At 53.2% G+C, this 12479-nt stretch overlaps 1 protein-coding gene across 2 annotated transcripts; it reads right to left on the bottom strand.

Annotated features, from left to right (window-relative positions):
• Positions 1-885: 885 nt before the first annotated feature.
• On the bottom strand, positions 886-9476 carry PCK2 (phosphoenolpyruvate carboxykinase 2, mitochondrial). 2 transcript variants are annotated; one of them, XM_045067611.1, is made up of 11 exons: positions 9328-9455; positions 7932-8078; positions 7063-7308; positions 6433-6617; positions 6143-6346; positions 5601-5788; positions 5161-5323; positions 4712-4930; positions 2493-2630; positions 1984-2079; positions 886-1543 (listed from the first exon to the last, which is right to left on the bottom strand). In XM_045067611.1, exons 3-11 carry the CDS (start codon positions 7257-7259, stop codon positions 1089-1091), a joined length of 1845 nt encoding a protein of 614 aa, XP_044923546.1. In that variant the 5' UTR covers positions 7260-7308; positions 7932-8078; positions 9328-9455; the 3' UTR covers positions 886-1088. The 2 variants fall into 2 exon arrangements, with proteins under 2 accessions (XP_044923546.1, XP_004755333.1); XM_004755276.3 differs by lacking the exon at positions 7932-8078 and having other exon boundaries at positions 9328-9476.
• Positions 9477-12479: the final 3003 nt, after the last annotated feature.

Raw genomic sequence — 12479 nt, 5'->3', positions numbered from 1 at the left:
CTGATTTAGGGAGGATCGTTGCTCTCTTTGTGGTTTCCCCTCTAAAGCTGATTTCTGAGGATTTAGGTCAAGGCCTTGCCACTTAAATGATGGTCCCCGGTCCAGCAGCATCAGCATCAATTAGGAGCTTGAAAGAGAAACGGAACCTTCTGGCCACTCCAGACTTGCTGAATGAGCATTTTATCCAGATCACCAGGTGATTCATATGCACTATGAAGTTCAAGAAGCATGGAACAGGGGACATCTAAAGGCCTTATAGCTGTACAGTTCTACGCTGCTATGAGAGATGTGTCCACAGTTACCGTTTACCCTTGGCTCGACTGTTTGCTCTGTGGGCTTGGGCAATTACTTGACCTCTTTGTGCCTTTGTTTCATCTGTAATATGGCATTTGCTTCAAAGCATTGTTTTGTGACATGCCCAGAACAGTACTTAGCACACAGGAGGCACTCTAAGAGTTAGCTGTCTTAATATTGAATAAGCTTTCATGAATGCTTTTAGAGTCCCAATTTTAGGTCAGGCAGGAGGAAGAACAGATCTGACAATGGGCAATGGAATCACTTCCCTGGAGCACGGGGTTTGAGAGGCTTCTGCGTCTCCAAGTGGGAGATCAGGAATTTTAGGCCTGGAAGTTCTATTGAGTGGCCCGCAGAGGCCCCCATCTTTTTAAGACCTTGGGACACAGAATTGATGTGCCTTCTCCCAGCAATACCTACTGCTGTGGGCTCAGTGGCAGGGCTGCCTGGGAGTGAGATCCTGGCTCTCACCAGGCCGTGCCAGGCCAGACTGCACTGGGGTGCTGGCTGCCTGGAGGGCTGCAGGAAGAAGACTGTGAAATTGGTGTTAAAAGCCCATGAAGACAGGCAGGAATGAAAACAGCATGAACGTTGTGGAAAATGAACGAGCATTTCTTATTAATGGACAGAGTGTCGGAGAAGGTCTATGGCCTGGTCTCATGGCACTCACATGTTGGTTGTATCAAATTGCTCATATTTTCTCCAAGCCCGTTTTGCTCTCCTATCCCTAGATGGGGGATATGGTGGGGTGGGATGGAGGGGGCTGTGCTCTCTTGCTAGCTTGGAGCCTCAGGTCACATTCTGTGCACACGTCCCTCCAGGGCCTCCAGTTCAGCCAACACCTCCTTGGGCAGATCCTGATTGACCTGCTCTGTCAGGTAGCTCCGAATGTCACGAACCTCTTGTTCCCAGAAGTCCTTGGGGAGCGAGAATAGCTGGGTGGTGTCTATGGCTCCTAGGCCCTTGAGATCCAAGGCGCCTTCCTTTGGCACCAGCCCGATGGGCGTCTCTCGAGCACTGTCCTCTCCCTCTAGCCGCCGGCAGATCCAGTCCAGCACCCGAGCATTCTCTCCAAAGCCTGGCCACAGGAAGCGGCCCGCCTCATCCCGCCGGAACCAGTTGACGTGGAAGATGCGGGGCAGCCGGGCCCCCTTGCTCTCCTCCATGCTCAGCCAGTGTTCTAGGTAGCGCCCGAAGTTGTAGCCAAAAAAGGGCCGCATGGCAAAGGGGTCGTGCATGATGACCTTCCCTGGGGAGGGAAGCAAGAAGGGTCAAGACTCTTCCTTTTTTTTTTTTTTAAAGATTTTATTTATTTGACTGACAGAAATCACAAGTAGGCAGAGAGCGGAAGGGAAGCAGGCTCCCTGCTGAGCAGAGAGCCTGATAGGGGGCTTGATCCCAGGACACTGGAATCATGACCTGAGCTGAAGGCAGAGGCTTTAACCCACTGAGCCACCCAGGCACCCCAGGACTCTTCCTCCTTACTGGAGAAGACAAAAGGCACCCTGCCACCGGCTGGAGGGAGTGGTTAAACTTTGGTGGTTCTGGAATCTTCCTCAGAATAGGGTGAAGAGAAGAGATTGGGACAAGAGACACATGGGGAGGGCAGGCAGGAGGAAGGCCTGCCTCAGGAAGGGAGAGAAGCAGTGATGTGGGTACACGGGAGAGGGGCACAGGGAGGGCACTGACCTTTGTGTTCAGCTGCGGCAGTGGACTCCGAGCGCATGGCACTGCCCACAAACACGCCATGGCGCCAGCTGAAGGCCTCATATACCAGGGGTACTCCTAGAACACAAGTGACCAGGGTCACAGGCAACTTTTCTCTTTGGACCCTCACTCCATCCCCTCTGGTGATCTTGACTCCTGGTCTCACTCTCCTAGGACTTCTGCTTTCCCATTTTCAAATCCCATGCTTCCCCCTAATTTTTTTTTTTTCAAAGATTTTATTTATTTATTTGACAGACAGAGATCACAAGTAGGCAGAGAGGCAGGCAGAGAGAGAGAGGAAAGTAAGGCTCCCTGCTGAGCAGAGAGCCCAATGTGGGGTTTGATCCCAGGACCCTGGGATCATGACCCGAGCCGAAGGCAGAGGCCTTAACCCACTGAGCCACCCAGGTGCCCCCAGGCTGAGGCTCCTAAGTACAAGAGGGAAGTGGGCCCTGAGAGAGCCAAGCCCTTTACTGAGAAGGCATGCTTACCTTTGGGTCTGCGGCCTCCAAAGATGATGGCATCAATGGGGACACCCTCAGGGGCCTCCCAGGCTGGGTCCATGATGGGGCACTGGCGAGCCGGGGCACAAAAGCGAGAGTTGGGATGGGCACAGGGCTCCTTGTCCCCTGGCAGGGAAAAGACAACTACTGTCACTTCCAAGGATTTATCCCCTCCCTCTGCACGCTTTTGCATGCACTCTTGCAAAATTTGTTTGCGTCATCAATGCCCTGCAACCTTGGGTGGTGAGAAGCAGGGAGAAGGGAGCCAGGACATCTTCCCCAAAAGATCAGGTTATTTATCAATAACAGTGCTGAAGCCAAACTATGTGAGAAAGAATGGGTAAGGAATTGGGGTTTACCAAGATCCCACTGTCTATGCCAAGCTATAGCTACTTGGCACTGACCAGCGCTCAAGAGAATGGGCTTAGATGTTGGCAAAAGGTTAGAACAGAAAATTTATCCCAGAAATGATTTCTTTATTTTTGGGATTATTATTTTAAGAAACACTCAAACACACCTAAAGGAAAAAAATGAGACTATCCAATCGGTATTTCAGACAACTGACTTTCCATCAGCAAATAAGGGAAGATAGGATCTTCTGAGGAATTCAAAATGTAAACAGGAACTGATCTGGAAGCTAGCAGAATGCTGGTGATTTCCCTGGATCAGTGCAGACCCAGATGGAGTGACAGGGCTGGAAGTCAGACATAACCTGGGCAGGCCTAACCTGAGGGGCGCAGGTCATCTGGCCTGTCAGTTACCCTGGAGAAGGGATGGGAACAAGTCAGTGGCACGTGTATAAGGCACCACCATGGGACCCCGAAGGGACATGGTGTCCTCTCTGCTGGAGGGTGCTGGTCAAGGGAGTTTTCAAACCATTCCCCCCACCCCCGCCACTGTGTCCCCTTCCCCACCCCCAGTTCCAATGTGTAAGAGCCTCTTGCACTTCCATGACCCCCAATTCAGGTCCCTGGGGCAGGGTATTATTCCGGGAATTGCAGCTGGGCACAACACACCCTAGTTATATGCCTGAAGCTAGAGATGATGAAAGGGTTGGGGAATGAGCCTGAGAGGAAGTAGGAACATTTCTTGGGTTTCTTAGTTGGCTGGGGAGTCCACGGTGGACTCAATGATGGTGGAGGAGAAAGTGAGGGGTGATTAGATAAGGAAGGAGGCACGCTCAGCCAGTCCGGGGAAAACATGAATGCTGGCTTAGCGACCACAAGCATGCCGTCCCCAGGATGCCCCTCTTTGCTGCCAACCCTAGATCTCAGGGCTTTCCGACTGAAGAAGGTCCAGAGTGCAGGGGTGGGGGAGGAACAGAGCTGCCAAGCGCCAGGGGCAATGACAGGCTTGAGAAATAGCTTTTAGAAGATGCTAAAGAGCGGGTCTGATTTTGCCTGGAGGGCTGATGGGTGTGTGTGTGTGTGTGTTAGGAGGACCTGTTAGGAGGACCGGGAAGGGTGAGGCTAACAACACTGACCTTTATTATTATTTTTTAACAAGATTTATTTATTATTTTAGAGGGGAGCAGAGGGGGAGGGAGAGAGAATATCTCAAGCAGACTCCCCGAGCAGGGAGCCAACAGGGGTGTCATCTCACAACTCCAAGATCATGACCTGAGCTGAAATCAAGAGTCACTTAACTGGCTGAGCCACCTGAAAATCAAGGCCACTTAACTGACTGAGCCACCCAGGAGCCCCAACACTGACCCTTAGACAATGGTTATTATACAGGGGATGGTGGAAGCCACGTGGCAGGGCACCCTCCTTCTTAACGGGTCAAACTTTATGGACTGTGCTTTGAGCCCAATTCCTTGTGAAAAACTTTTAAAACAGTCCTCACCTTTTCTTTAAAAAAAAACCCAAAAAACAAAAAACCCAGCTTATTTTTATGGAATATTTGCTATGTATTTGGCACTGCGCTAAAGCCTTTGCATGTACTAATCAGCCCTCCAGCAGCCTTATGAGATAGCTACTTTGGGAACCACCTCTATGTAACTGTGGAGGGCAAGCAACTGAGTCAGACCCAAAGCCCGCACTTGGCGAACTTGGGACTTGACCTCAGATCTTGCTTGGGCCTGGAAACTGGGACTATTCATAACTTCCTGTGCCTCTCAGAGGTCCTGGAGGATGGCTGCAGGTTGTGGAGAAGGCTTTTATATCCTCAAGGTTATGAGCCTGGGGATGCTCCCCCACCCCACATACCGGGTTTCCAGGGTCTGCCCAGCCAGGAGGTCACGGTGACACCAGGTGGAAGAGGCTGGTCAATGCCCTCCCAGTACACTCCACCATCGCTGGTCTCAGCCACATTGGTGAAAAGAGTGTTACTCTGGATTGTGGCCATGGCATTGGGATTGGTGGTGGCAGAGGTGCCAGGGGCCACCCCAAAGAAGCCATTCTCAGGGTTGATGGCCCGGAGTCGACCTGTTAGGAGAAGTGACAGAAAAGGGCCAACCGGGAAGAGGTGAGAGGTGCAGCCATGGAAGATTCTATTCTGCTCCTCCTCCCTGTATCTAATGGGGAAGGATTTTTTTGTCTCTAGGGTGGCTAGACTGCTAGGAGATACAGGGCAGGTCCCCCAGGAGCAGTGGAGGGGAGACTCCTATAGTCTAGTAAAAGCCAGAACCGAGAGTATGATGCCAAGGGCCTCTCACCATCACTGTCAAATCTCATCCAGGCGATGTCATCCCCCACACACTCCACCTTCCAGCCCGGCAGCGCTGGCCGCATCATGGCCAGGTTAGTCTTGCCGCAGGCACTGGGGAAGGCGGCCGCCACGTAGCGCTTCTTCCCCGTGGGGCTGGTGATACCCAGGATCTGTGTGTTGAGGAGAGAGGGAACAAGGAAGAAGTCACCAAAGGTCAGTTATGGTCTGCACAGAAAGGACAGTTACGGATTAACAGGGAGGACAAATGTTTATTCACGAAACAGGTGCCAACGCCTCGCCACAGGGCTAGGGTGGTGGCAAGTCAGAGCTTCAGTCACTGGGGCAGAGTCCCTGCCCACCGCTTGGCAACTGGCAGTGGGGAGGTGAGACCAGGCCCCGCCCTCACCCTGCTCCCCAAGGCTGCTGGGATCCTCACCAGGCCCTCACCAGCATATGCTCTGCCAGCCAGCCCTCATCCCGGGCCAGCCGAGAGGCGATGCGGAGGGCAAAGCACTTCTTGCCCAGCAAGGAGTTGCCGCCATAGCCGCTGCCGAAGGAGACGATCTCCCGCTGGTCAGGCACATGGCCAATCAGGGTCTTCTCTGGGTTGCATGGCCACTGGCTCACCGGCTCCCCTGGGGACAATGGGGTCATGGGCTGACTATTGGCAGGGGCATCAGGAACTGGGGTATTAGGGGCTGGAAGGATCAGGGCTGGCAGGAGAGACACTTAGGAGTAGTGGTGGTGCCAATGAGTGGCTAAGGCTCCCCACCTCCTAACAGCCATTGGCTCCCATGTCCCTGTTCTGGGACAAATGACTTTTCTCAATCTTGTGCAAACTGCTCTGCCAATATAGCATTGCCCCCAGCCCAGACTGCTGCCCTGGGTTTTGGGACTTAGGTGTTTCACTAATGAGGATGGGTAGAATTTGGGGTTTCCTCTGAGGGCAAGCAGGTCTATGTTCTCCCCTAGGCACGGCAGGCGCTTACTTTGTCCAGTCAGAGGTTGGCCCACAGAGTGCAGACACTTGACAAAGTCACCATCTCCCAGGGCCCGAAGCACAGGTGTCCCCAGCCGGGTCATAATACGCATGCTCGCTACCACGTAGGCTGAGTCAGTAAGCTGCACTCCGATGCGGGACAGTGGGGAGCCCACAGGACCCATGCTGAATGGAAGCACATACATGGTCCGGCCTGTGGAGGAAAAGGCCACCTGGATGAGGGGTTCTAACCTGCTCATACTTTCGGCGTCCCTGGTTCTGTGTCCCTGCCCCGGTTACCCTGCATGCAGCCCGGAAACCTCTCATCCACAGCTTGCTGGAACTCAGCTGGGGACATCCAGTTGCCTAGTTGCCCACGGGCCCCACCAGCGGGGAGGGGCACTGTGTCCCGTTGAGAAGGAGTTACAATCACCGTCTTGCTCTCTACTCGTGCCACATCCTTGGGGTCCGTGCGGGCCAGCCAGCTGGGGGAGAAGGGGTTATCAGGAAGATGTGGCCAGGAGATCTCCCTCATCCCCAGACCCAAACTTTCCGGTCCAACTTTGACTCTAGGTCTTCTGTGGGCCTGATTTCTTCCCATCGTCTGCACCTCAGTGGCCTCCTTCAGATTTTGTCCCATCTAAGGGGCTAGGTCCCTTGGCCTAGCCTTCTAAAGGCTCTTGGCAAAAACTCTCTAAACTTGGGAAAGGAAAGAAAAAAGGCAAAGGTTTTTACTTATATAAGCTTCTCTCCTTAACATAAAAATATAGATCAGTCCCATTAATTCCTGATTCTCTTTCCCCCAAAGGTCCCATTCTTGCTCCTTCCATTGGGATGGTCTCGTTAAATTTGATTTTTGTCTTGCTAAATCCACAGAGACCCAGTTCAAGCAGCTACCCCCGTCTCATGGTTATGGGGCTCAGGGCATACCAGTTGTTGTACTTGGGGAGCTTTCGGATGAGTCCCTGCTTTTCTAGGAGCGCCAGTGTGGCAGTGTTCTCAGCCTCAGTGCCGTCACAGATGTGGATGCTGTCTGGTTGGCAGAGGCGGGCGCTGCGCTCCACAAAGTCTCGTACCCCAGCAGGCAGCTGGCCCAGATCTCCACTGAGTACTCGCAAGGTCTGCATGCTGCGCCATGAGGACCAGCCCCAGGGGCTCAGCCCAGGCCAGCTAAGCCTGTAAGACGAGGAACAGATAGGGAATGAGTGGGGTGTTCTCCTGGCAGATGGGCAAGTCAAGGGGACGGGAAACTTGGGGGCTGCCAGGGAGTGCGCTAGAGTGGGTCTGGGCGCAGGCCAGAAGTGCAGGTTGGAATAGGTGTGTGGGATGGGTTCGGTACACGTATCTCGTGGCCTTCACGAGTCTCGGTGAGGGACAGGTGTTGCCCAGTGAGCATACAGGCACATGCTGGCCTATGTGGGGTTTATGCGGAGGCATGTTGATGTTACTGCAGGCTAAGCCCATACCCATGTATAATTGTGTCTGATTTATGCTGGAAATGACGAGGTGCCCTGTGGCCCAGGGTCGATAAGCTGTGCCCTGCTGACAACTTCATGTGTCTGGTATTTGAAGCTCTCATCTTGTTCTTCCCCTTCTCAAGCATAGTTTTCATAGGTTAAAAAAAAAGCAGCTGTTTTTCTTTTTTTTCTTCCAATGTGTATGCTGTAAGACTGTGAAAGCCTCAGCAAAGGACCCAGTCTTTGAGATGGGACGGTCCCAGGTTTCTAGATTAGGACTCTTACACAGAGAGTGGGTAACTGGATACTGGGATTCCAGGCATCAGAGCCAGGGCTGCCCACCTGGGCCAACAAGGGTTTCGTAAGATGTTGCCATTAGGTAGGTATCTTTGAACTGGGTTGAAGGCTGATTGTTGCAGAATGTCACTGGCAGGGGTTCATGCCCATTGCCCGGAGGGCAGGGTCCCTGTTGTCTGTCCCTTCAAACTCCTGGGAGAGGGAAAGCAGGGTTGCTCTGATTGGCCTGGACCCAGGGTGGAGTGACCCAGAGAGAGCAAAGGCCAAGAAGGGGAAGCTGCCCTCCTCCTATGCCAGGGCCTTGCCCACCAAAACTGCTCCACACTTCAGACTGCATGCCACTGTCCCTCCCCCTAGGTCACATGCCAAGAGAGCTTTGGGTGTTAGCAGTAGCTGGGGAACATCAGACTGCAAAAAGCTTGAACTCAGAGGCTGTAAGCCAGGGGAAAGGAGAACTCTCAGACCACGGAGGTGGGAGCTGGAACCTGGCTTCCAAAAGAGAAAGAGGGATGGACACCCAGTGTGGCCACAGGGGCAGAGGAAGAGGACTCCTGAACATTAATTTGAAAGGCACCCAGTCTTGGGGAGAGCTTCTCCCCTGAGGGGGCCTGGTTCAGGAAGTCCCTGGTGATGCTCCCCCACTCCCGTCCAGTCCCCTAAATGGGACCTTCTCCTTTTCCTCTGCTCCAGAGACCACCCCCAGGGCTGGCAAAGTGGAACCAGCTGTGGGAGAGATATGGGGTCAGCTCAGACTTTGTGACAAATCCTGAGAAGGGAGGCTACAGAAGAAAGACAGGAAGCTGTGGAAAAGAAGGGCCTAGGGACTCCGGTCCTGGACAGGGGCTGAAGCCAGCCACATCAGAATTGAAGGCAACTTGTTCACCTCTTCCACCCTGATTCCCTCCTTCCCCTAGCCCCAGGTCCCGGGCTACACCGGGCTTCCCTCCAGGTTCCAGTTTTCCGGAGGCCGGAAAATAAAGGTTTACCTTCTACCTTCTTTGGGGAGCTCTGAGCTCAATCCCCCAGGAGTTCATGCACCCTTGACCCCGGGGCCCTACCGCTTCTGAACGCAACTGAGGCACAAGGGTTACATCTGCAAGGGAAAGGAAGAGAGGAGGAGACAGGGCTCTGCGGGGGCGAGCGAGGAAGGGGAGGAAGTTCTGAGAGTGGCAGGTCGAGATCGCGCGGTCAGAGACCAGCAAAGCAGGGAGGGGGAGGAGGTGACGGAAGCGGAGAGACCCAGATCGGCAGAGGCCGCCCCAGATCTCCCGCGAGACGCCCGGCCCGAGAGGCCAGGGTTCGAGAAACATTCGCCCCCGGCCCGCCGCCTCCTCCACTAGGAAAGCGGGCGGAGGCGGGCGGGCAGGAGAGCGCCCCTGGCAGTCCCGGGGGGCGAGCGCGGCGGAAGGTGCGGGTCGGCCCCGGGCTGGGGCTCACTCACCGCAGGCCGGGGCGATATACAGCGGCCATGGCACCTGGGCGGGGGCTGCAGGGTGGCCAAGAGAACCGAGCAGAGCCGGGGAGATACGGAAGGCGGGGAAGAAGGGAGCGCAGCGAGTGGGAGCGAAGGCTGGGCGGGAGGCGCTTAAAAAGGAGGCGGGCGGGAGGGTGCGGGGGCGGAACCTAGCAGGGCCGGGGCGACCCTCTCTCCGCCTTGCCATTCGGCAGGCTCCGCGTGTTCCCGGGCTCCAGGCCCCAGGCCCGCCCAGGCACCGCCCCACGCCCCGCATCCTAGTCCCTAAACCCGTTTCTCCCATTGGGCAGCTGGGTCCCCTGGGCTCCCCGCCTCCGCGAGGCATCTCCCCCCCCCCCGCCCCGCCCGGTCCCCTGCACATGATGTAACTTTGAGGACTCTTGCTCCTGAGAGATAGGGAGGGAGTGGGAGGCACTGGGGTGTCAAACAAGCCAGAAACGAGGGGCGAGGCCAGGGCAGGGGCCCGTGGAGACTGGAAGTCCAGAAACCGGGGGTTGGACATTGTCTTTTCCCTTTTCCTGGGGAATGACCACTCTGAGACCCAGACTTTTCTGTTTTCCAGGGCCCCAGGGCTAAGGTTCCCTTGGTCCCCAACTCCCACATCCCTGTTACTTCTGCTCCTGATGAGGACTCTCTTCTGCCTCCCTATGAAATGGTGGTGCCTGTCCACCACCAGAGTCTTTCCTTTGGGCCTCTTCCCTCGCTGTTCTTGCCACATTACCCTGGAGAACTAACTTGTCCCACCCAACCACCACGTAAAAGTCCTCAGATAATTTCTCAAGTTATATCTCCATCCAGATATCTCTCTGCAACTTGAGACCACCGGGTGTCATCCCAAACGCCATAGGGCCTCCAACTCAAACATGTCTATGGCAGGCACCTGCCCAGCATTGACACACCTTTCTGGTAGTGGCACCCTGACGTTTCTTTGGGGAACTACCTCCTCAGTCCATGTGATCAGATGGGTCTCCTGCAGGTAGGCTCTCAGTTCGGCCAATTTGTACGTCCCTCACTTTGGCCACAATGATTGGGAATGTTCAGGATGGACATGAGGTCCCTCTTGGGGGCTTTTTGTGTAAACTTTCAAAATGGGCTCTCTTTCTGCTGGGGTTGCTGAACTGGTAGGGTATAAACCCAGAGCTGCTGGGTGTCAGCTTGGCACCGCAAAGCAGGAGCCAGCCCTACATGGAAGCCAGCCTGGAGGAAGCAGAGCAGAGGGATGGAGAGCTACAGTTCCCTGATTTCGGTTATAAGAGTCAACAAATTTCTTCTCTTGATCAAGCTAATTGTCAGTGGATTTCTGCCATTTGCAACAGAAACGATGCTGATTCTCAGGTTTCTCAGAGTTCTGTGCTAGGACAAATTGGGACAAGGAGAGCTGGCCTCCAGCCTTGGGCTTGCTGTTGGCTATCTCTTCACCCAGCCCCCATCCTGGACTCAACCTCATGGGTATATATTTGGGATTCTTTCCTCCAGTCCCTCTATCCAAGCTCTGTCCACACCTACTCCACTTTGAACAGCTGCCTCTTTCACCACCTTTTAGGCCTAAAGGTGTGCATGCTGGAGGCAGTATGGATCTACTGAAGGTCATCATCTCTTCCATAATCCTGTGCCTGCTCTCATGGTTCCCCATCTCAGTGAAAGGCACCAGCCTCTAAGCAGTTGCCCCGGAGGAACCTGAATAAGTCTAGGCTATTCCTGGCTTCTCTTCCCTAGTCAGACACCAGGAACTTTGGATTTGTACTTTCTAATCAGCTCTCAGATCTCTGTCTATTGCCACGGCCACTGCCTTAGTTCAGGGCTTACCTCTCACCTGGCTTTGGGTGATATCTTCCAAGACGCTTCTTGGACTCCCAGCTCTCCAAATGCCATCCCCTCTCCCTTCCAGCAAGCTACCCTCTGAACTCTACACATAAGTTCACTTTGATGAGTTAAGAGAGAGATGGAGAATGTTTATTGTGTGGACACTAGGCAGGGCTCTGCACCAGGAGCTTTATGAATCATTTTATGCAGTTTCACAACCATCCTATTTTATGTATGTGGACACTGAGGTCCAGAGAGGTTGTCATCTTCCCAGTGTCACATAGCTGCTCAGCAGGAGAAATGGAATCTGAATCCAAGTCTTTCTCTCATTACCAGGTTTTTTTCCCTCCTTCTAATCCTATACTGTCCCCTTGATATATAATTTTTTTAAAAAGGTCATATCACGGGGCGCCTGGGTGGCTCAGTGGGTTAAGCCGCTGCCTTTGGCTCAGGTCATGATCTCAGAGTCCTGGGATCGAGTCCCGCATCGGGGCTCTCTGCTCAGCGGAGAGCCTGCTTCCCTCTCTCTCTCTCTGCCTGCCTCTCCATCTACTTGTGATTTCTCTCTGTCAAATAAATAAATAAAATCTTTAAAAAAAAAAAAAAGGTCATATCACTTTCAGGCTTAAAATCCCTTTGAGGCTTTCTACAATGTGGTAACTGATGTCCTTTGTGATCGGGCTCCTATTTATCCAACATTTTCACTGTGACCTTCCTACTTGCCACCCGCTCTCCCACGTACTCAACGGCAGTTTCCAGAGCACTTCTGCCAACCCCTTCTGCCCTTCAGATTTATTTATTTTTATTTTTTTAAAAGATTTTATTTATTTATTTGACAGACAGAGATCCCAAGTAGGCAGAGAGGCAGGCAGAGAGAGAGAGAGAGGAGGAAGCAGTCTTCCCGCCGAGCAGACAGCCCAATATGGGGCTTGATCCCAGCACCCTGGGATCATGACCTGAGCTGAAGGCAGAGGCTTTAACCCACTGAGCCACCTAGGCAGCCTTGCCCTTCAGATTTAAATTAAACATCCCCTCTTAAGTGAAGTCAGTTTAACTCTTAGAATTAACTTCTATCTCATCTGTGTTGGTTTTATACTGTATACATACCTCCGTTTTTTAACTTCTCACGTTTTACTAGAGTTACTTTTATTTCTCTATAATCCTCACTTAAGTGTTAGCTCCTTGAAAGGAGGACCCAAATTTTAGTCTTGTTTTTATCCTAGTTCCTGGCCGAATCTGGTGTACAACATGCAGCTAATAAATGCTGTTTGAATCAAAGAATAAACAAATCTCACATTCCTGAATCCTTTTCCCTC

Source organism: Mustela putorius, unplaced genomic scaffold (assembly GCF_011764305.1).
Source record: "Mustela putorius furo isolate JIRA1106 unplaced genomic scaffold, ASM1176430v1.1 tig00003898_pilon_pilon_pilon, whole genome shotgun sequence".
NCBI classification, from domain to species: domain Eukaryota; kingdom Metazoa; phylum Chordata; class Mammalia; order Carnivora; family Mustelidae; genus Mustela; species Mustela putorius.
The sequence above is the reverse complement of the archived record's forward strand: the minus strand, read 5'-3'. Positions and strand labels throughout refer to the sequence as shown.